The sequence below is a fragment of the Theropithecus gelada genome, chromosome 13 (assembly GCF_003255815.1).
Source record: "Theropithecus gelada isolate Dixy chromosome 13, Tgel_1.0, whole genome shotgun sequence".
NCBI classification, from domain to species: domain Eukaryota; kingdom Metazoa; phylum Chordata; class Mammalia; order Primates; family Cercopithecidae; genus Theropithecus; species Theropithecus gelada.
Window position 1 is genome coordinate 52,492,766 of NC_037681.1, and position 23,417 is coordinate 52,516,182.

Genomic DNA, 23,417 nt, shown 5'->3' on the forward strand with positions numbered 1-23,417 from the left:
AAAAAAAAAAAAAAAAAAAAAAAAAAAAGGAGCATGGGAAATGGGAAGAGGCACTAAAAAAGGAACTTCTTTCAATCTGTTACATTGTACTCACTTTGTTTTTAAAATTTTAAACCAAATATGGCATTGTTACCACTTTTGTTGCCACTCAGAATACAAATGCTATTACACTATTTTCTGTAATTTTCCCTTTTTCAAATTAAAAAAAGCAAAAATACATGTAAACATGTAAACAGGCATTTTCTTTATAGAAAACAGGAAGGAGAGCATCCAAGTAATTTTAGTTAATTATAACAAATTCTTAATAATTTATTTTTTCTTTTCTTTTCTTTTTTTTTTTTTTTTTTTTTGACACAGGGTCTTGCTCTGTTGCTCAGGTTAGAGTGCAATGGTGCAATCACATCTCACTGCAACCTCTACCTCTCCAGCTCAAGTGATCCATCTCCTCAGTCTCTCAAGTAGACGGGACCACAGATGTGTACCCCAATCCTGCTTAATTTTTAAATTTTTTGGTAGAGATAAAGTCTCACCTTGTTGCCCAGGCTGGACTTGAGCTCCCGGGCTCAAGCAATCCTCCTGCCTTGGCCTCCCAAAGTGCTGGAATTACAGGTGTGAGCCAACTGTGCCCGGTCTTCATAAACTTTTCTTTACATGTCCTTAATCAAGTACTTATTGAGCACCTACTGTCAGCCAGGCACGGTATGAAATTGACCTGTTTAAGGGGGTGCATCTGGTTATTTATTTTCAGAATGAGGAAACAGAAGAATGGGGGAGGTAGTACATATTCATAAGGAGACAGCATTTCTTAGGCACTTTGTGTGGTGTTTATAAGATTTCATCTGGCCGGGCGCGGTGGCGCATGCCTGTAATCCCAGCACTTTGGAAGACTGAGGCGGGCAGATCACAAGGTCAGGAGATCGAGACCGTCCTGGCAAACATAGTGAAACCCCATCTCTACTAAAAATACAAAAATTAGCTAGGCGTGGTGGCATGTGCCTGTAACCCCAGCTCCTCAGGAGGCTGAGGCAGGAGAATTGCTTGAACCAGGGAGTCAGAGGTTGCAGTGAGCAAAGATCGCACCACTGCACTCCAGCCTGGGCTACAGAGCGAGACTCCATCTCAAACACACAAACAAACAAATAGACTTCATCTGTTTTATCAAGAGTCATTGTAATATATTGATTTTGAAATTTCAAATAATAATAAGGAATAGTATGGAAATTTTTGTTTGATTAAATGGGGACATGAGGCCAGGTGTGGTCACTCAAGCATGTAAACCTAGCACTTTGGGAGACCAGGGCAGGAGGATTACTTGAGCCTAGGAGTTCAAGACCAGCCTGGGCAACATGGCAGGACCCTATCTCTACAAAAGAAATACACAAAAATTAGCTTTGTGGTGGTACATGCCTGTAGTCTTAGCTACTCGGAAGGTCAAGGGAAGAGGATCGATCACTTGAGTCCCGGAGTTGGAGGGTGCAGTGAGCTAGGATCATGCCCCTGCACTCCATTGTGGGTGACAGCAAGACTGTTTTTAAAAAAATGAGGCCATGGCCGGGCGCGGTGGCTCACGCCTGTAATCCCAGCACTTTGGGAGGCCGAAGCGGGCGGATCACAAGGTCAGGAGATCGAGACCACAGTGAAACCCCGTCTCTACTAAAAATACAAAAAATTAGCCGGGTGCGGTGGCGGGCGCCTGTAGTCCCAGCTACTCAGGAGGCTGAGGCAGGAGAATGGCGTGAACCCAGGAGGCGGAGCTTGCAGTGAGCCGAGATCGCACCACTGCACTCCAACCTGGGCAACAGCGTGAGACTCCGTCTCAAAAAAAAAAAAAAAAAAAAAAAAATGAGGCCAGGCGTGGTGGCTCACCTCTGTAATCCGAGCATTTTGAGAGGCCAAGGCGGGTGGATCACCTGATGTCAGGAGTTCAAGATCAGCCTGGCCAACATGGTGAAAACCCCGCCTCTATATTAAAATTACAAAAATTAGCCGGGTGTGGTGGCACACACCTGTAACCCCAGCTACTCCGGAGGCTGAGACAGCAGAATCGCTTGAACCTGGGAGGTGGCGGTTGCAATGAGTTAGGATTGCGCCACTGCACTCCAGCCTGGGCGGCAGAGCAAGACTGTCTCAAAAAAAGAAAAGAAAAGACTAAGAAACCAATTTTCATTCAGACAAATGGTCAAAAATAATAGAAATAAAACAAAAATTAAAATTAATTTTCAAATATAATGTGATTTGAGTATAACGATCACTTTACAGAAGTTATTCTATATACTTTTTGATTATGCTGAGTTTTTAGGTCCTTTTAAAACTTGTGTCAGGAATTAATGTTTTAAACTAGTTGTTGGGTTCAAAGAAAATAGAAATGTGTTACTAAATGCCACACTTGTAATCTCATATACCAGTTTTCATGATGCAATCAATTGTTAAATAAAAACTTACTCTAGAGAAGAGGCACCCAACAATGAACACATTATATCAGACTTGAATATGATTGAACAATGCTTTTTGTTTCATTGTTATTGAAATCATACTTGTATTTTTCAAAAGTATATATACTTAAAAATTCCTAAATAAAATGTCTTTCTCTAATACAGCATTTTAGTGATTATAAGGATCAATACCATGAGGTGATAAGCAAAAAAGGACTCACGGCCCTAAAATGTTGATAAACATCATGACCATATTCCCCATATTGGAGTTACATGTACACATTACAATGATAAAAATACTAAGAAGTTATATAGTAATGTTTCTTAGACTTACTTGTCTACAACCCTATTTTTTATGTATTATCTCTCAACAGTATGCTTTGCAATATTTAGTGTACTCTTCATACAATCTATGCAAATAATTTTTTATTTTAAAGCAGGACAGAAGGAGCAAGCTGTGGGATGGTATAAGAAAGGTATTGAAGAACTGGAAAAAGGAATAGCTGTTATAGTTACAGGACAAGGTAAGATTATATTTGTTTATAGCCATTCCAAATTATAATATATTCACATGATCGTCCAGATTTCAGACCTATTTATTTATGTATTTATTTTTCTTTCTTCTCTTTCTTTCTTTCTTTCTTTTTTTTTTTTGAGACAGGGTCTTGCCTCCGTTACCCAGGCCAGAGTGCAGTGATGTGATCATATCTCACTGCAACCTCAAACTTCTGGGCTCAAGTGATCCAGTGATCCTCCTGCCTCTGCTTCCCATGTAGCTGGGACCACAGGCACATACTACCACACTTAGCTCATTATTATTATTATTATTATTATTATTATTATTATTATTATTTTGAGACGGAATCTCACTCTGTTGCCCAGGCTGGAGTGCAATGGTGCAGTCTCGGCTCACTGCAGCCTCCACCTCCCGGATTCAGGTGATTTTCCTGCCTGAGCCTCCCGAGTAGCTGGGATTATAGGTGCGTGCCACCGTGCCCAGCTAATTTTTGTATTTTTAGTGGAGATGGGGTTTTGCCATGTTGGCCAGACTGGTCTCAAACTCCTGATCTCAAGTGATCTGCCCACCTCAGCCTCCCAAAGTGCTGGTACAGGCGTGAGCCACCGTGCCCAGCCACACTTAGCTAATTAAAAAAATTTTTTTTTGTAGAGACGGGTCTCACTGTGTTTCCATGGCTGGTCTCAAACTTCTGGCCTCAAGTGATCCTCCTGCCTCAGCTTTGCAAAGTGCTGGGATTAGAGCCATGAGCCACCGCACCCAGCCAGATTGTGTTTATCTTAATAAAAGTATTTGGGCCGGGCGCAGTGCCCTCACACCCGTAATCCCAGCACTCTGGGAGGCCAAGGCGGATGAATCACCTGGAGTCGGGAGTTCGAGACCAACCTGATCAACATGGAGAAACCCTGTGTCTACTAAAAATACAAAATTAGGCGGGCGTGGTGTCGCACGCCTGTAATCCCAGCTACTCGGGAGGCTGAAGCAAGAGAATCGCTTGGAACGGGGAGGCAGAGGTTGCAGTGAGCCGATATTGCCTTTGCCCTCCAGCCTGGGCAACAAGAGTGCAACTCTGTCTCAAAAAGAAAGAAAAGAAAAACAGTATTTCATTGAATTAGAAATGCCTTGTATTATACCAGTAAGAGTAAAAAACAAAGTATGATATATGCTCTTTTCATCGCTTAGAATTTGAATTTTAATCTTGTTGAAGTGGCTGTTTTCGTTTTATTTAGACATAGATATAACAACAATGTTAATATCTGTAACCAAAGTGGTGCAGGCATGGGCAATGAAAAAACTGTGTTATGACTGCAACCTGGTGGATAGCATTAGTAAGTTAGCATTGGTTGTAAAATGGATCCCAATTTCAAAGAATTTGAAATGTAGGGAAAAAATGTTTTAGACTCCATGAAATAGACCTGAAATGTATGAAATATTACAGTAGGTTGGAAGCCATCATGAGAAAGTGTAACTTTTTTTTTTTTTTTTGTAGCTATTATATATATTTTTTGAGACGGGGTCTCAGTCTGTTGCCCAGGCTGGAATGTTGTGATGTGGTCACCTGTCACTGCACCATCCACCTCCTAGAGCTGAAGTGATCCTGCCACCTCACCCTCCCATGCTCGGCTAATTGTTTTTGTTTTCAAGTAGAGATCAGGTCTCATTATGTTGCCCAGGCTGGTCTTGAACTCCTGGGCTCAAGTGATTCTCCTGCTTTGGCTGCCCAGAGTGCTGGGATTACAGAAGTGAGCCACGACACCTGGCCTGAAGATAGTATTTTTAAAATTTCTTCTGTTCTTTTTCTTTTCAGTATATATTTTCTTGTTTTTAAAAAAAAAAAAAAAAAAAAAATTTCTGTGTAAAGACTGTGACTCCCCATGAAAATAGTTTGGGTGATAATTTGTCTTGAAACAATATTAGTTGGGAAATGTAGATATTTTAATTAATTTTTTTCTTTCAGGTGAACAGTGTGAAAGAGCTAGACGCCTTCAAGCTAAAATGATGACTAATTTGGTTATGGCCAAGGACCGCTTACAACTTCTAGGTATCAATTAATGTATAATTTGATGTGAGATGTATTGGAAATGTGTGTTCAATGAAACTTTAATTATAGAAAGAAATAAATCAGTGATTGAAAATGTGGTCCAGGCTTTTTAACGTAAAGAAAATGTGTAACATATACAAAAACAGAAGAGCATAATGAATTTCTAATTATTATTCTCTCAGCTTTGATAATTATCACCTCACTGTCGGTCTTGATTTATTCATACCAAGGGCTAGCAAACTGCAGCTGATGGGCCAACCCAGCTCACTGCCTATTATTATACGTTAGGTTTTATTGGCACACAGCCATTCCTTTTCTTTAGGTATTGTCTATGGCTTTCATGCTATGGTGACAGAATTGAGTAGTTGATACAGAGCTGACACTGCCCTCAAAACCTAAAATATTTACTGTCTGGCTCTTTACAGAAAAAGCCTGCCATCTTCACTTGACTTCCCAGTTCACTGTCCCCCAACTACATATTATTTTGAAACAAATTCTTGACTTTTTTCCATTTATAAATATTTCATGTTATACCTGTAAAAGATAAGGACTTCAAAATAAAATCACTGAAATACCATTATCGCACCTAAAGGGTAATTCCACATTTCTTTTAACATTATCCACAAAACTGCCCCCCCCGCCAAAATGCTATTTCCAAATTTCTCATTTTCTCAAAATTTAATAATTTTTACTCTTTTTAATAATTTGTTTGAATCAGGATCTTAAAAAGATCCTTATGTCTCTTTTAGTGTTCACGTGCATCTGTTTTTCATTTTCTTCCAATTTATTTGTTGATGTAACCAGGTCTTTGTCACGTAGTATTTCCTACAGTCTGACTTTTGCTGCATGCATGTTTGTGGTATCTTTTAACATGTTCTTCTTTCCTCCCCCTGTTAACTGATAGTTGGGTATAGAGCCTTGATCACATTGAAAGTTGATTTTTATTTTTTAATGATAAGACTACTTACTAGGTGGTTGTGTTTGTGTGTGTTCATCATTAGTTGTTCCATCTTGGGAGGTTAGCAACAGTTAACTATGACTGATGCCCAGTGATGTTTTAATTCTGTCATTCTTTCAGCATTCATCAACTGTAATAGAAACTTTCACTTGTCTTCTGTTTGATGGTGTAGGTTTTAAAAATATATTAATAAGTTAAATCTACCACTCAAAAAAAGGTAGAACAAAACCCACTACATATGAGTAGCTCTACCATACATTGGTGGATAGAAACAGTAGATACTTGGTAAGCAGGTAAATCTTATTTATTTGTAGCCCTGTGACTTGGGGTAAGTTATTATGCATGTTTGAGTCTTTTTTATCTAATTTGTAATATGAAACTACTATTATTATTATTTGAGATGGAGTCTTGCTCTGTTGCCCAGGCTGAAGTGTAGTGATGCAATCCTGGCTCAATGCACCCTCCACCTCCCGGATTCAAGCTATTCTCATGACTCAGTTTCCCGAGCAGCTGGGATTATAGGCGCCCACCACCATGCCTAATTTTTGTATTTTTAGTAGGGACAGGGTTTGTTTCACCATGTTGGCAAGGCTGGTGTCGAACATCTGACTTCAAGTGATCCGTCCACCTCAGCCTCCTAAAGTGCTGGGATTATAGGCATGAGCCATCACACCCAGCTGAAGCTAATATTATTAGCTAATAATAATATTTCATATTTCTGACCATTGAATTATTAAAGGAACCTAAACCATAGTAGTAAGTGCTTTAAAAATGTTGGTTTCTATTCATCTGTTTAGCTGACAGTAATCACTTCCTTTGCTTAGGTAGAAAGATATATTCATACACACATACATACACATTTTATTCATTCTTTCATTCATTTACTGCTATATGGTCATTGTGTTTGTGGGGTTTTTGCCCCACATAGTTAAAAAAGCAGCCGTTACTGCTTTCAAATGAATAACAAGGTAGTGTTCCCTGGCTTCTGTGGCTGACAGGACTTGCCTTCTTCCTTTCTACATGGAGGTTATTACTGTGTCAAATATAATTAAATAGTGTATTAAAGTTTCTTGCAGTAAAATAATTGATGGTTCTTATTGGTACTTTCTACGTGTTTTATCTTTAAAGCTCTTCAGTGTATATATAAAGTATTGTGTATATCATACAGAATAAATTTGATTTTGGAGCATTTTGTACTATCTTTCAAAGTGAATAAGAGTTGGTTTTTATGTTTTGTTTGATGTTGTGATATAGGACATTAGAAGTATTAATATCTTATCAATTAGAGACTCATCTTTGAGTGTGACTTTGTACTTTCTTATTTGTGTTAGTAGAGGAGAGAACAAAAAGAAGATATGTAATATGAAACTAGGCATTTAAAGGTTTAATATTTTGGATATTTTAAAGTTGGTATCTGTTTTCACCCTCAAAAATGCTATGTGCCTATTTATGAAATATCTTACTTTAAAAGCGAGGAGTGGTAGATGGGAAAGGTGACATCGGCTGGGCGTGGTGGCTCACACCTGTAATCCCAGCACTTTGGGAGGCCAAGGCGGACAGGTCATCTGAGGTCAGGCTTTCAAGACCAGTCTGGTAACGTGGTGAAACCTCGTCTCTACTAAAAATACAAAAAATTAGCCAGGCTGGTGGTGTGCATCTGTAATCCCAGCTACTCAGGAGGCTGAGTCAGGACAATGGCTTGAACTCAGGAGGCGGAGGTTGCAGTGAGCCAAGATGGCACCACTGCACTCTAGACTGGGTGACAGAGAGAGACTGCGTCTCAAAAAAAATTCAAAAAGGCCAGGCACTGTCGCTCATACCTGTAATCCCAACACTTTGGGAGACTGAGGCGAGCAGATCACTTGAGGTCAGGAGTTCGAGACAATCCTGGGCGCCTGGGCAACATGGTGAAAACTCGCCTCTACTAAAAATACAAAAAATAGCCAGGCATGGTGGCAGGTGCCTGTAATCTTGCCTACTTGGGAGGTTGAGGCAGGAGAATTGCTTGAGCCTGGGAGGCAGAGGTTGCAATAAGCAGAGACCATGCCACTGCACTCCAGCCTGGGTGGCAGAGTGAGACTTCGTCTCAAAACAAACAAAAAAAACCAAACCACCTCTTGTCCACTCCTAATCCTCCTTACTGTGTTTCACTTATTTTTTTCCCATGTATTTATCACCTTCTAATAAACTGTGTAACTTATTTTTTGTGTTTGTTATCTACTATCTGTCTTCTCCCTGTTAGAATATAAACTTTATGGAGGAGGGATCTTTATCTATATCCCAGGTGCCTACAACAGTGTCTAGCACATGCTAGTTACCAAATAAATATTTACTGAGTTAATAAGTTGTGTATAACCCTTGGCATTGTACCTGAAACAGAGTAGGGCCTTAATAAATGAATGTTAAATGAAGCTATGTTAAAAATATATATATGTGTGTGTATATATATAAATAACAGCCAGTTATACCAATTTGCTGACATCAAAATTAACTTTTAATCTATTGCAGGTTTTACAGTTAAGCTTTGCTCTAAGGTTCACTATCATTAAACCAAAAATAAATGATATATATGATCTTTTCTAATTTTTTTTTTTTTTTTTTTTTTTTTTGAGACGGAGTCTCACTCTGTCGCCCAGGCTGGAGTGCAGTGGCCGAATCTCAGCTCACTGCAAGCTCCGCCTCCCAGGTTTACGCCATTCTCCTGCCTCAGCCTCCCGAGTAGCTGGGACTACAGGCGCCCGCCACCTCGCCTGGCTAGTTTTTTGTATTTTTTAGTAGAGACGGGGTTTCACCGTGTTAGCCAGGATGGTCTCGATCTCCTGACCTCGTGATCCGCCCGTCTCGGCCTCTTTTCTCATTTTTAACAGAGAGGCTACATCCTCTCAAACCAGTCTGTATTAGGAATTTCCAGGATCATTCTCCCCATTCTCCATCCTAATTAGATACCTATGTGGCACCACATCTCTGAAAAACTCCAATTTTTAACCAGCACATAATAAATATGTGTTACTGTTAATACACATTTGTACACAGATCATTTTTACTGTCTTAGGTATATCCACTCCCAGACCTTTTGAGTTATTGAAAGACAGGAATATGTTGATGTCACCTTTTTTTTTTTTTTTTTTGAGACAGAGTCTCACCCTGTCACCCAGGCTGGAGTGCAATGGCACGATCTTGGCTCACTGCAACCTCTGCCTCCTGGGTTCAAATGATTATCCTGCCTCATCCTCCTGAGTAGCTGGGATTACAGGTGGCCCCGGTTTGGGTTTTTGGTTTTAAACAGGATGGTCTTCTCTGTGAGAAGTTGCCATGAGTTAGCCATGATGATACCTGGGACAATGATGGTCCACAGAGAAGTAAGAGCCAATACAAAGCCTTAAGAGAACGTACCTGATTTGTCTGTGAAGCAGCAAAGAGGCCAGTGTGTCCCAGCAAGGAGATTATAGTAGAGATGAAGTCAGAGAACTCATGGGGGGAGGGATTGTCACAACACGCAGGGCTATAAAGGCCACCATGAGGACTTAAGCTTTTACCACCTGTGAAATGGGGAGCAGTTATAAAGATTTTTAAGAAAGCAGCGCAGTGCGGTGGCTCATGCCTGTAATCCCAGCTCTTTGGGAGGCCGAGGTGGGTGGATCACCTGAGGTCAGGAGTTCGAGACCAGCCTGGCCAACATGGCGAAACCTCGTCTTTACTAAATATAGAAAAATTAGCTGCATGTGGTGGGCATGCTTGTAATCCCAAATACTCGGCTGAGGCAGGAGAATCACTTGAACCCGGGAGGCGGAGGTTGCGGTGAGCTGAGATTGCGGCATTGCCCTCCAGCCTGGGCAACAGAGCAAGACTCCATCTCAAACAAAACTAAAAAAAAAAAAAGATTTTTGGGGAAGGAATGAAGTACTCTGACTTAAATTTTAGAGGGACCACTCTGGTTGCTGTGTTGCATTATAGACTCTAAAGGTAGAACCAGGGAGAGCAATTAAGATACTGTTACAGTCATCTAGGAGAAAAGTGACAGAGGCTTGCACCAGGGTAGTATCAGGAGAAATGGTAACAAGTGGTTGGATTATGATTATACTTGAAGGTTGAACAACTAGATTTGCTGATAGATTGGATAAAATGGTCCTCTCTTTAAGGACCTCATAATACAGTAGGAGAAACGACACATAAATAGTCATCACTGCAGGATAGGGATTACAAATATTTTGTAAGGGTGAAAAAGGTGCCAAGAAAGCTTCCTTGTGTAACAAAGCTGGTTAAAGAAAGAAAAGAAAGCTTCCTAGAAGTGAAACCTAAAGTGTACACTTAGATAAATGAATAAAAATTATGAAAGAATGTGAGGGCTGGGCACAGTGGCTCATGCCTGTAATCCTAGCACTTCGGGAGGTTGAGTCAAGTGTATTGCTTGAGCCCAGGAGTTTGAAACCAGCCTGGACAACATATTGAGACCCCATCTCTAAATTTAAAAAAGAAAAAAAAAATTAGCCAGGAGTGGTGGTATGCATCTGTAGTCCCAGCTACTTACTTGGGAGGCTGAGGCAGGAGGATTGCTTGAGCTCAGGAGATTGAGGCAGCAGTGAGCCATGAGTGCACCACTGCACTCTAGTCTGGGTGACAGAAGGAGACCCTGTCTCAAAGAAAAGAAAAAGAAAAGAAAAAGAATTTGAGAAAAGATATCTTAGGAAGATGTGATGGCATGAACAAATACTCAAAGGCAAGAAAAGCATGGTGAATAGGGGAGGGTGCAGGTTGAGACATGAAGTTGGGATTGCCGAGGCATAAGAGATATATAGGCAGATCATGGATGGCCTGGTTTGTCATAGGAAGGAGCTTGAGCTCTATCTGTGGGCAATGGGAAGCCACTAAATGGTTTTAAGTAGAAGAGTGTTATGTGGTAAGATTTTCCTCTCTGGTGGATCACTCAGATGACTGTGTGGGGGTTGGATGTGAGGAGGTAAAGAAGCAAGGTTACTGCTTTGATTTAAATCATTGATTAATCTGTACAACCCTAGTCTTTCCAAAAAGAGGCATTAGTCCTTTAACAGAAATGAATTGGGGCTGGGCGCGGTGGCTCACGCTTGTAATCTCAGTACTTTGGGAGGCCGAGGCGGGCGGATCATTTGAGGTCAGGAGTTTGAGACCAGTCTGGCCAACATGGCAAAACCTCGTATCTACTAAAAATACAAAAATTAGCTGGGCATGGGGGTGTGCGCCTGTAATCCCAGCTACTCGGGAGGCTGAGGCAGGAGCATCACTTGAACCCGGGAGGCGGAGGTTGCAATGAGCCAAGATCGCGCCACTGCACTCTAGCCTGGGCGACAGAGTGAGACTCTGTCTCCAAAAAAAAAAAAAGAAAAAATATTGGAGCAGATTCACAGAAGCAGTGTACTGTTATACTGTATGTGTCTGTGACTCTGTCTCCAAGAAAAAAAAAAAAAGAAAAAATGAATGGGAGCAGATTCACAGAAGCAGTGTACTGTTATACTGTATGTGTCTGTTTCTACACATATAAATCTAAACTCTATGTACATGAAAAAAAAATCCTGTAGCTTTTTATTCCTAGCTATAGAAACTAAGAATATAATTTGTTTCTTTTTATTACATAATGAATGGTTCTGTGAACTTTTTGTTAAATTTCATTGAGGAGAGTATTAATTGATACCATTTATGTACAGATGTCTACATTTACAAATCAGCGTATTTTCTGATTTATGCTTTTGCTAAGACAAAGAGTTTCTGTCTCAGCATGGTCATTTAAAGAGTTTATCATTGAGAAAAATCAGATGACTAACCTGCTAGTTCAAAAAAAAAAAAAACTTCCAAGGTATATTGTATCGGCCAGTTCTAAGATACAAAAGCCATGCAGTACTTTGTGTTTTGTGCAGAAAGGGTAGCTACTATTTGACCTGTCCCAAAGGCATGTGTGGTTGTACCATAAACCAAGCATGGTACCTGTTTGTCAAACCTTAGAAGTGAAAATTTAAGAGAGTTAATATATATGTGCTGCATTTTTTCATGTATTCATTGACTTGAAGAAAAGAATCATTTATGATTCAGCACAGTACTCCACTTGAAGAGAGTGCAGCAGTGGTGTAGAGTGGCAGGGATCAAACTGCTACCTTCTTGGGCTTCAGTTGCTAGACTTAAGAGACCCAGATCTTGGCCGGGCGCGGTGGCTCAAGCCTGTAATCCCAGCACTTTGGGAGGCCGAGACAGGCGGATCACGAGGTCAGGAGATGGAGACCATCCTGGCTAACATAGTGAAACCCCGTCTCTACTAAAAAAATACAAAAAACCAGCCGGGAGAGGTGGCGGGCACCTGTAGTCCCAGCTACTCGGGAGGCTGAGGCAGGAGAATGGCGTAAACCCGGAGGCGGAGTTTGCAGTGAGCTGAGATCCGGCCACTGCACTCCAGCCTGGGCGAAAGAGCGAGACTCCGTCTCAAAAGAAAAAAAAAAAAAAAGAGACCCAGATCTTGGGAGGGTTTTTTGTCGTTATCTGATGTGGGGGTTGGGTTGAAATAATCCTTTTTAATTGATTAATATAAAAAATAGGTAATATAGACATATGTCACAAAATTTGAAAAAGTTTGAGTATGGAAAGTTCCATCCCATTTTATGCCCCAGCTACCCATTTCCCCTCCGTAGAGGCAGCTGTTGTTATGAATTTCCCTGGGTCCTTTTATAGGTAATCTTTTTGTATACAACTGTGCACATGTGTGTTTAAACAAACAGTAGGGTACTGTATGTACATACAGTTACTACAGTATGCTTATTTGACTTTGCTTTATTGCTTTTATTTTTTGCCTGACATATATTAATGTGGCCAAATACGGCATTTCCTAGACACCCCTTATAGTTTCGTTCTGTGCTATTTTAAATGCTGTTCTCCTTTCCTGAAATGTCCTTTGTTTGGTTTTGTGGGGTTTTTTTGTTTTTTTTTTTTTTATACAGAGTCTCGCTCTGTCACCAAGGTTGGAGTGCAGTGGCGCGATCTCGGCTCACTGCAACCTCCACCCACCTCCCGGGTTCAAGTCATTCCCCTGCTTCAGCCTCCCGAGTAGCTGGGACTACAGGTGCGTGCCACCACGCCCAGCTAATTTTTTGTTTGTTTGTTTGTTTGTTTTAGTAGAGACGGGGTTTCACCGTGTTAGCCAGGATGGCCTCCATCTCCTGACCTCGTGATCTGCCTCCCTCAGCCTCTCAAAGTGCTGGGATTACAGGCGTGAGCCACTGCGCCCAGCTCTCCTTTCTTTTTATCTTTTCAAATTCTAGCCAGTTCATAACCCACTTGCTCTGTAAAGCTTTTTCAATGATCTTTCTTTTGTACTATGCAGTCTTTTTAAAAATACACAGTTTTATTATAAGATGCCAGTTACATTTAATACATATCTAAATGGTAGAAACTGTGATTCATTTTTTAATCTCCATGGAGCCAGGAACTGTGGCTCATGCCTGTAATCCCTGCACTTTGGGAGGCTAAGGTGGGAGGATCGCTTAAGGCCAGGAGCTTGAGGCCAGTCTGTGGAACATATTGAGACCCTGTCTCTACAAAAAATAAATTAGCTGGACATAGTGGTGTCTGTATGTAGTGTCAACTACTCAGGGGGCTGAGGAAGGAGGATAACTTGAGCCCAGGGAGTTGAGGCCACAGTGAGCCATGATGGTGCCACTGTACTCCAGCCTGGGTGACAGAGCAAGACCACGACCAATAATAATCTCTATGGTATTTGTTTTGGACATATTAAATATTCAGTAACTATTTTCTGGTGATGATAGTGATATCTAACTGCCTCCGGTTACCTGACCTGAATAAGGCATATTTTGAACATAGCCATTCACTTGTTAATTTCTGTTATTTTCGTGACTTAGTTTTTACTAATTATATTTTAAAAGATAATTTTATATAAATGCAAAAACTTTTTATCATGTAACAATCTGGTAACAACTTGAGTAATTTTTCATTTCACATGCACATTTTATTTGTTCATTATCTTTTTTCTTTTTATTTTTTCTTTGTTTTTTTTTACCTTCTCTGTTGCATAGAGAAGATGCAACCAGTTTTGCCATTTTCCAAGTCACAAACGGACGTCTATAATGACAGTACTAACGTGGCATGCCGCAATGGACATCTCCAGTCAGGTGGGTTAAGGTTAACTAACATAAAATAATAAAGCTTGAATGCAAAGTAAGAGTCTCACTTAACCTGATAATGTTGATTTTATTTTATAATGGTAGGTTTAATTGTTCATGTTTTCACAGGGCTATGTTGAAAATATAGTACCTCTATCATTCATAGTATATAAACATGCAACAAGATATAGTCATTCTAAACATGCTTCATTTGCATATTTTGCAACCTCTGATATTTCAGATTATAAAATATGAAGGTGTACATTCCCAGAAGTGATTAAAATAATCTTTTCTTCTGTTGTGGCTTTTGTGTTTTTTATAATGATAGCTATACTGATTTTTTTCATGAAATAGTGTTTTCTAAAACACATTTTAATTTTTTATGTATCCATTTTTATTGCATATCAATTTTCATGTATACTATATGTGAATGTTTTATAGTACTTGATAGAAGAAATTTGAAGCTTCACATAGGAGAAGCATTACAGTCTTATTTACTATAGATTAACTCTGTCCTTGATAAACTTTTGGATATCAACTTCTACAGAAGATTAAATGTCTTTCTATTTTGTTTTCTTTGGAACTCTCCATTTCTTAGGTTCTCTGACATCTGAGCTAGTTTTTTATTTAGTTAAAAAGTTTTTTTTACTTGACAGATAATGTACATGTTCATGGGGTACACAGTGATGTTTTTATACATATAATATATAGTGATTAGATCAAGGTAATTATCATTTATATCATCCCATTTATCATTCTTTGTGTTGGAAACATTCAGTATCTTCCTTCTATTTTAAATGATATATTATATTGTTACCTATAGTCATCCTGCAGTGGTGTAGAATACTGGAACTTACTCTTTCTATCTAGCTATAATTTTGTATCCTTTCCCTACCCTTCTCAGCCTGTAGTATCCTCTGTTCTGCTTTTTATTTCTATGAGATTAACTTTTTAAAAATAATATTCTGTGTATATATATACCACATTTTCTTTATTCATTCATCTGTTCTTGGACACCTAGGTTGATTCTGTATCTTGGCTGTTGTGAATAGTGCTGTAGTAAACATGGGGTGTAGATGTCTGTTCGATATAATGATTTTCTTTCCTTTGGATAAATTCCCAATAGTAGGATTGCTGGGTCATATGGTAGTTCTATTTGAAGTTTTTTGAGGAACCTCCATACTCTTTTCCATAGTAGCTATACTAGTTTAGATTCTCAAAAATAGTGTCTAAGAGTTCACTTTCTCCACATCCTTACCAGCATTTGGCACTTTTTTTGTCTTTTTGATAATAGCCATCCTAACTGGGGTAAGATACCTCATTGTGGTTTTGATTTACATTTCCCTCATAATTAATGGTGTTGAGCATTTTTTCATATATTTGTTTTTGACAGTTTTATTGGTGAATTATTTTTTTTTTTTTAGCAGTAGTTTCATGTGCAGGGCTTAAATTATATTAAATATTACTTTGTTCAGATTATAGCAGAACAACCTTAGGTTAGGCTGTGAAACAACTGCCTTCTGGCTGGGCGCAGTGGCTCATGCCTGTAATCCCAGCACTTTGGGAGGCCAAGGCGGGCGGATCATGAAATCAAGAGATCGAGACTCTCCTGGCCAACATGGTGAAACCCCGTCTCTATTAAAAATATAAAAACTAGCTGGGCGTGGTGGTGGGCGCCTATAGTCCCAGCTGTGTGGGAGGCTGAGGCAGAAGAATCGCTTGAACCTAGGAGGCAGAGGTTGCTGTGAGCTGAGATCATACCATTGCACTCCAGCCTAGGCGACAGAGTGAGACACTGTCTCAAAAAACTGCCTTCTTTTTTTTTTTTTTGGTATTATTATAATAATGTATAAATTTTTAATTATACTTTAAGTTCTAGGGTACGTGTGCACAACGTGCAGGTTTGTTACATACGTATATATGTGCCATGTTGGTGTGCTGCACCCATTAACTTGTCATTTACATTAGGTATATCTCCTAATGCTATCCCTCCCCCACTCATCCCACCCCACGACAGGCCCCAGTGTGTGATGTTCCCCACCCTGTGTCCAAGTGTTCTCATTGTTCAATTCCCACCTATGAGTGAGAACATGCGGTGTTTGGTTTTCTGTCCTTGCAATAGTTTGCTCAGAATAATGGTTTCCAGCTTCATCCATGTCCCTACAAAGGACATGAACTCATCCTTTTTTATGGCTGCATAGTATTCCATGGTGTATATGTGCTACGTTTTTTAAATCCAGTCTATCATTGATGGATATTTGCGTTGTTTCCAAGTCTTTTCTATTGTGAATAGTGCCACAGTAAACATACATGATGTCTTTATAGCAGCCTGATTTATAATCCTTTGGGTATATACCCAGTAATGGCATGACTGGGTCAAATGGTATTTCTAGTTCTAGATCCTTGAGGAATCGCCACACTGTCTTCCACAATGGTTGAACTAGTTTACAGTCCCACCAACAGTGTAAAAGTGTTCCTATTTCTCCACATCCTCTCCAGCATCTGTTGTTTCCTGACTTTTTAATGATTGCCATTCTAACTGGCGTGAGATGGTATCTCATTGTGGTTTTGGTTTGCATTTCTCTGATAGCCACTGATGATGAGCATTTTTTCATGTGTCTGTTGGCTGCATAAATGTCTTCTTTTGAGAAGTGTCTGCTCATATCCTTTGCCCACTTTTTGATGGGGTTGTTTGATTTTTTCTTGTAAATTTGTTTAAGTTCTTTGTAGATTCTGGATATTAGCCCTTTGTCAGATGGGTAGATTGTAAAAAATTTCTCCTATTCTGTAGGTTGCCTGTTCACTCTGATGATAGTTTCTTTTGCTATGCAGAAGCTCTTTAGTTTAATTAGATCCCTTTTGTCAATTTTGGCTTTTGTTGCCATTGCTTTTGGTGTTTTAGTCGTGAAGTCCTTGCCCATGCCTATGTCCTGAATGGTATTCCCTAGGTTTTCTTCTAGGGTTTTTATAGTTTTGGGTCTAACATGTAAGTCTTTAATCCATCTTGAATTAATTTTTGTATAAGACGTAAGGAAGGGATTCAGTTTCAGCTTTTTACATATGGCTAGTCAGTTTTCCCAGCACCATTTATTAAATAGGAAATCCTTTCCCCATTTCTTGTTTTTGTCAGGTTTGTCAAAGATCAGATGGTTGTAGATGTGTGGTATTATTTCTGAGGACTCTGTTCTGTTCCATTGGTCTATATCTCTGTTTTGGTACCAGTACCATGCTGTTTTGGTTACTGTAGCCTTGTCGTGTAGTTTGAAGTCAGGTAGCATGATGCCTCCAGCTTTGTTCTTTTGGCTTAGGATTGTCTTGGCAATGTGGGCTCTTTTTTGGTTCCATATGAACTTTAAGGTAGCTTTTTCCAATTCTGTGAAGAAACTCATTGGTAGCTTAATGGGGATGGCATTGAATCTATAAATTACCTTGGGCAGTATGGCCATTTTCATGATATTGATTCCTCCTATCCATGAGCATGGAATGTTCTTCCATTTGTTTGTGTCCTCTTTTATTTTGTTAAGCAGTGGTTTGTAGTTCTCCTTGAAGAGGTCCTTCACATCCCTTGTAAGTTGGATTCCTAGGTATTTTATTCTCTTTGAAGAAGTTGTGAATGGGAGTTCACTCATGATTTGGCTCTCTATTATTGGTGTATAGGAATGCTTGTGATTTTTGCACATTGATTTTGTATCCTGAGACTTTGCTGACGTTGCTTATCAGCTTAAGGAGATATTGGGCCGAGATGATGGGATTTTCTAAATATACAATCATGTCATCTGCGAACAGGGGCAATTTGACTTCCTCTTTTCCTAATTGAATACCCTTTATTTCTTTCTCCTGCCTGATTGCCCTAGCCAGAACTTCCAACACTATGTTGAATAGGAGTGGTGAGAGAGGGCATCCCTGTCTTGTGGCAGTGTTCAAAGGGAATGCTTCCAGTTTTTACCCATTCAGTATGATATTGGCTGTGGGTTTGTCATAAATAGCTCTTATTATTTTGAGATACATCCCATCAATACCTAGTTTATTGAGAGTTTTTAGCGTGAAGAGCTGTTGAACTTCATCGAAGACCTTTTCTGCATCTATTGAGATAATCATGTGGTTTTTGTCTTTGGTTCTATTTGTATGATGGATTACATTTATTGATTTGCATATGTTGAACCAGCCTTGCATCCCAGGGATGAAGCCAACTTGATCGTCGTGGATAAACTTTTTGATATGCTGCTGTATTTGGTTTGCCAGTATTTTATTGAGGATTTTCACATCGATGTTCATCAGGGGTATTGGTCTAAAATTCTCTTTTTTTGTTGCGTCTCTGCCAGGCTTTGGTATCAGGATGATGCTGGCTTCATAAAATGAGTTAGGGAGGATTCCCTCTTTTTCTATTGATTGGAATAGTTTCAGAAGGAATGGTACCAGCTCCTCTTTGTACCTCTGCTAGAATGCGGCTGTGAATCCATCTGGTCCTGGACTTTTTTTTGTTGGTAGGCTATTAATTATTGCCTCAATTTCAGAGCCTATTATTGGTCTATTCCGGGATTCAGCTTCTTCTTGATTTAGTCTTGGAAGGATGTTTGTGTCCAGGAATTTATCCATTTCTTCTAGGTTTTCTAGTTTATTTGTGTAGAGGTGTTTATGGTATTCTCTGATTATAGTTTGTATTTCTCTGGGATCTGTGGTGATATCCCCTGTATTGTTTTTTATTGCATCTATTTTATTCTTCTCTTTTTTCTTCTTTATTCGTTTTGCTAGTGGTTTATCAATTTTGTTGATCTTTTCAAAAAACCACCTCCTGGATTCATTGATTTTTTTGAAGGATTTTTTTGTGTCTCTGTCTCCTTCAGTTCTGCTCTGATCTTAGTTATTTCTTGCCTTCTGCTAGCTTTTGAATGTGTTTGCTCTTGCTTCTCTAGTTCTTTTAATTGTGATGTTAGGGTGTCAATTTTAGATCTTTCCAGCTTTCTCTTGTGGGCATTTAGTGCTATAAATTTCCCTCTACACACTGCTTTAAATGTGTCCCAGAGATTCTGGTGTGTTGTGTCTTTGTTCTCATTGGTTTCAAAGAACATCTTTATTTCTGCCTTCATTTCGTTGTATACCCAGTAGTCATTCAGGAGCAGGTTGTTCAGTTTCCATGTAGTTGAGCGGTTTTGAGTGAGTTTCTTAATCCTGAGTTCTAATTTGATTGCACTGTGGTCTGAGAGACAGTTAGTTGTGATTTCTGTTCTTTTACAATTGCTGAGGAGTGCTTTACTTCCAAGTATGTGGTCAGTTTTGGAGTAAGTGTGATGTGGTGCTGAGAAGAATGTATATTCTGTTGATTTGGGCTGGAGAGTTCTGTAGATGTCTATTAGGTCCGCTTGGTGCAGAGCTGAGTTCAATTCCTGGATATCCTTGTTAACTTTCTGTCTCATTGATCTGTCTAATGTTGACAGTGGGGTGTTGAAGTCTCCCAATATTATTGTGTGGGAGTCTGAGTCTCTTTGTAGGTCTCTAAGGACTTGTTTTATGAATCTGGGTGCTCCTGTATTGGGTGCATATATATTTAGGATAGTTAGCTCTTCCTGTTGAATTGATCCCTTTACCATTATGTAATGGCCTTCTTTGTCTCTTTTGATCTTTGTTGGTTTAAAGTCTGTTTTATTAGAGACTAGGATTGCAACCCCTGCTTTATTTTGTTTTCCATTTGCTTGGTAGATCTTCCTCTATACCTTTATTTTGAGCCTATGTGTGTCTCTGCACGTGAGATGGGTCTCCTGAATACAGCACGTTGATGGGTCTTGACTCTTTATCCAATTTGCCAGTCTGTGTCTGTTAATTGGGGCATTTAGCCCATTTATATTTAAGGTTAATATTGTTATGTGTGAATTTGATCCTGTCATTTTGATGTTAGCTGGTTATTTTGTTCATTAGTTGATGCAGTTTTTTCCTAGCATCGATGGTCTTTACAATTTGGCGTGTTTTTGCGGTGGCTGGTACCGGTTGTTCCTTTCCATGTTTAGTGCTTCCTTCAGCAGCTCTTGTAAGGTAGGCCTGGTGGTGACAGAATCTCTCAGCACTTGCTTGTCTGTAAAGGATTTTATTTCTCCTTCACTTTCGAAGCTTAGTTTGACTGGATATGAAATTCTGGGTTGAAAATTCTTTTCTTTAAGAATGTTGAATATTGGCCCCCACTCTCTTCTGGCTCCCCCACTCTCTTCTGGCTTGTAGAGTTTCTGCTGAGAGATCCATTGTTAGTCTGATGGGCTTCCCTTTGTGGGTAACCCAACCTTTCTCTCTGGCTGCCCTTAACATTGTTTCCTGCATTTCAGCCTTGGTGAATCTGACAATTATGTGTCTTGGAGTTGCTCTTCTCGAGGAGTATCTTTGTGGTGTTCTCTGTATTTCCTAAATTTGAATGTTGGCCTGCCTTGCTAGATTAGGGAAGTTCTTCTGGATAATATCCTGAAGAGTGTTTTCCAACTTGGTTCCATTCTCCCCGTCACTTTCAGGTACACCAATCAGACGTAGATTTGTTCTTTTCGCGTAGTCCTATATTTCTTGGAGGCTCTGTTCGTTTCTTTTTACTCTTTTTATCTCTAAACTTTTCTTCTGGCTTGATTTTATTCATTTGATCTTCAAATAACCTTGATAACCTTTCTTCCACTTGATCAAATTGGCTACTGAAGCTTGTACATGCATCTCGTAGTTCTCGTGCCATGGTTTTCAGCTCCATCAGGCCATTTAAGGTCTTCTCTATGCTGTTTGTTCTAGTTAGCCATTCGTCTAATCTGTTTTTCAAAATTTTTAGCTTCTTTGTGATGGGTTCGAGCATCCTCCTTTAGCTCGGAGAAGTTTATTATTACCAATCGTCTGAGGCCTACTTCTGTCAGCTCCTCAAAGTCATTCTCTGTCCAGCTTTTTTGGTTGCTGGCGAGGAGTTGTGTTCCTTTGGAGGAGAAGAGGTGCTCTGAGTTTTAGAATTTTCAGCTTTTCTGCTCTGGTTTCTCCCCATCTTTGTGGTTTTATTTACCTTTGGTGTTTGATGATGGTGACCTACAGATGGGATTTTGGTGTGGATGTCCTTTCTGTTTGTTAGTTTTCCTTCTAATAATCAGGACCCTCAGCTGCAGATGTGTTGGAGTTTGCTGGAGGTCCACTCCAGACCTTGTTTGCCTGGGTATCAGTGGAGGCTGCAGAACAGCAAATATTGCAGAACGGCAAATGCTGCCTGATGCTTCCTCTGAAGCTTTGTTTCAGAGGGGCACCCGGCTGTATGAAGTGTCAATCAGCGCCTATGGGGAGGTGTCTCCCAGTTAGGCTACTCGGGGTTAGGGACCCACTTGAGGAGGCAGTCTGTCCATTCTCAGATCTCAGACTCTGTGCTGGGAGAACTCACTACTCTCTTCAGAGCTGTCAGACAGTGACCTTTAAGTCTGCAGAAGTTTCTGCTGCCTTTTGTTCAGCTATGCCCTGTCCCCAGAAGTGGAGTCTACAGAGGCAGGCAGGCCTTCTTGAGCTGCGGTGGACTCCACTCAGTTCGAGCTTCCCGGCTGCTTTGTTTACCCACTCAAGCCTCAGCAATGGCGGACGCCCCTCCGCCAGCCTCAGTGCCGCCTTGCAGTTGGATCTCAGACTGCTGTGCTAGCAGTGAGGGAGGCTCTGTGGGCGTGGTACCCTCCGAGCCAGTCGCAGGATATAATATCCTCATGTGCCATTTGCTAAGACCACTGGAAAAGCACAGTATTAGGGTGGGAGTGTCCTGATTTTCCAGGTACCATCTGTCACGGCTTTCCTTGGCTAGGAAAGGGAATTCCCCAACCCCTTGTGCTTCCTGGGTGAGGCGATGCCTCGCCCTGCTTCCGCTCATGGTCCGTGGGCTGTACCCACTGTCCAACAAGCCCCAGTGAGGTGAACCCCGTACATCAGTTGGAAATGCGGAAATCACCTGTCTTCTGCATTGCTCACGCTGGGAGCTATAGACTGCAGCTGTTCCTATTCTTACTTCTTGGAACTCTGCCTTCTTTATTCATATGTAATACAGAACTTCTAAGGTTTTTTTGTTTTGTTTTGTTTTGTGGTTTTTGAGATAGAGTCTCGCTCGTTCGCCCAGGCTGTAGTGCAGTGGCGTGATCTCAGCTCACTGCAAACTCCGCCTCCCGGGTTCACGCCATTCTCCTGCCTCAGCCTCTCGAGTAGCTGGGACTACAGGTGCCCGCCACCATGCCCGGCTAATTTGTTTGTATTTTTAGTAGAGATGGGGTTTCACCGTGTTAGCCAGGATGGTCTCGATCTCCTGACCTTGTGATCCGCCCGCCTCGGCCTCCCAAAGTGCTGGGATTACAGGCATGAGCCACCGCGCCCCGTCAAAACTTCTAAAGTTTTAATGGAGAAGAGATAGAGTAAAAGGATTTCTATGGACAGAAGAAACAGTTGTTTATCAACTCTTTCCCTTGTGGCTTCACGTCTCCCCTAAGGACTTCTCATGTTGGTTTGGTCTTACAGTATAGTCAGTGGCAGTTTTCCTCTTCCCATTCCTTCCTATGTCTGATTTAAAATGCTGTTTCAAGTATCGATATAAGTATTTTGCCTGTTTCTTTTAGCACGGCTGTGAAGGGCTGACATTTTCAGAAGGCATTTACTGCAAAAAACAAAGAAATGGAAGAATCCATCATGTATATATAGTTAAGTTTCTAAAATATGTATTTGCAATCCCGGTAGTTCTACTAGGATAAATAGCAAAAATTCTCCAGCCGTGAAGTGTTGGTCTGTCTTTCCTTTCCTTGTTATCTTGATTCTCTTTTACTTCATTTCACATGCTAGACCCCATCATGTTTTCCCACTGTGTGCCCCGCCCTACCCTCCAAAGAACATTCTCTTCCTGGGACCTGTTTGAAAAAAATTGAACTTTGTCTTGTTTCATATCCCTAGTACAAAGTTGAATATCCCTAATATGAAACCTGAAATCCGAAATGCTCTAAAATTCAAAACTTTTTTTTTTTTTGAGACAAAGTCTTCCTCTGTCACTCAGGCTGGAGTGCAGTGGCATAGTCTCAGCTCACAGCAGTCTCCGCACCCTCCCCCAACCCTGTCACCATGGGTTCGAGCGATTCTCCCACCTCAGCCTACCGAGTAGCTGGGACTACAGGCACCTGCCACCACACCCAAGTAATTTTTTGTATTTTAGTGGAGATGAGGTTTCACCATGTTGGTCAGGCTGGTCTCAAACTCCTGACCTCAAGTGATCCACCCGTCTTGGCCTCCCGAAATGTTGGGATTACAATCATGAGCCATTGCGCCTAGCCAAAAATCCAAAACTTTTTTTTTTTTTTTTTTTTTTTTTTTTGGGGGGGGT

General features: G+C 40.4%; 1 protein-coding gene across 4 annotated transcripts in view; it reads left to right on the forward strand.

Annotated features, from left to right (window-relative positions):
- The window catches only part of SPAST (spastin), a 92,429-nt gene that overhangs the window by 22,061 nt on the left and 46,951 nt on the right, over window positions 1–23,417 (forward strand). The window contains exons 2-4 of one of the 4 annotated variants that reach the window (XM_025354973.1): window positions 2,870–2,956; window positions 4,907–4,990; window positions 13,997–14,092. In XM_025354973.1, the coding sequence (XP_025210758.1) occupies window positions 2,870–2,956; window positions 4,907–4,990; window positions 13,997–14,092 (267 nt within the window). The remainder of the gene's footprint in view (window positions 1–2,869; window positions 2,957–4,906; window positions 4,991–13,996; window positions 14,093–23,417) is intronic. The other 3 variants (XM_025354974.1, XM_025354975.1, XM_025354976.1) reach the window with 3 other exon arrangements.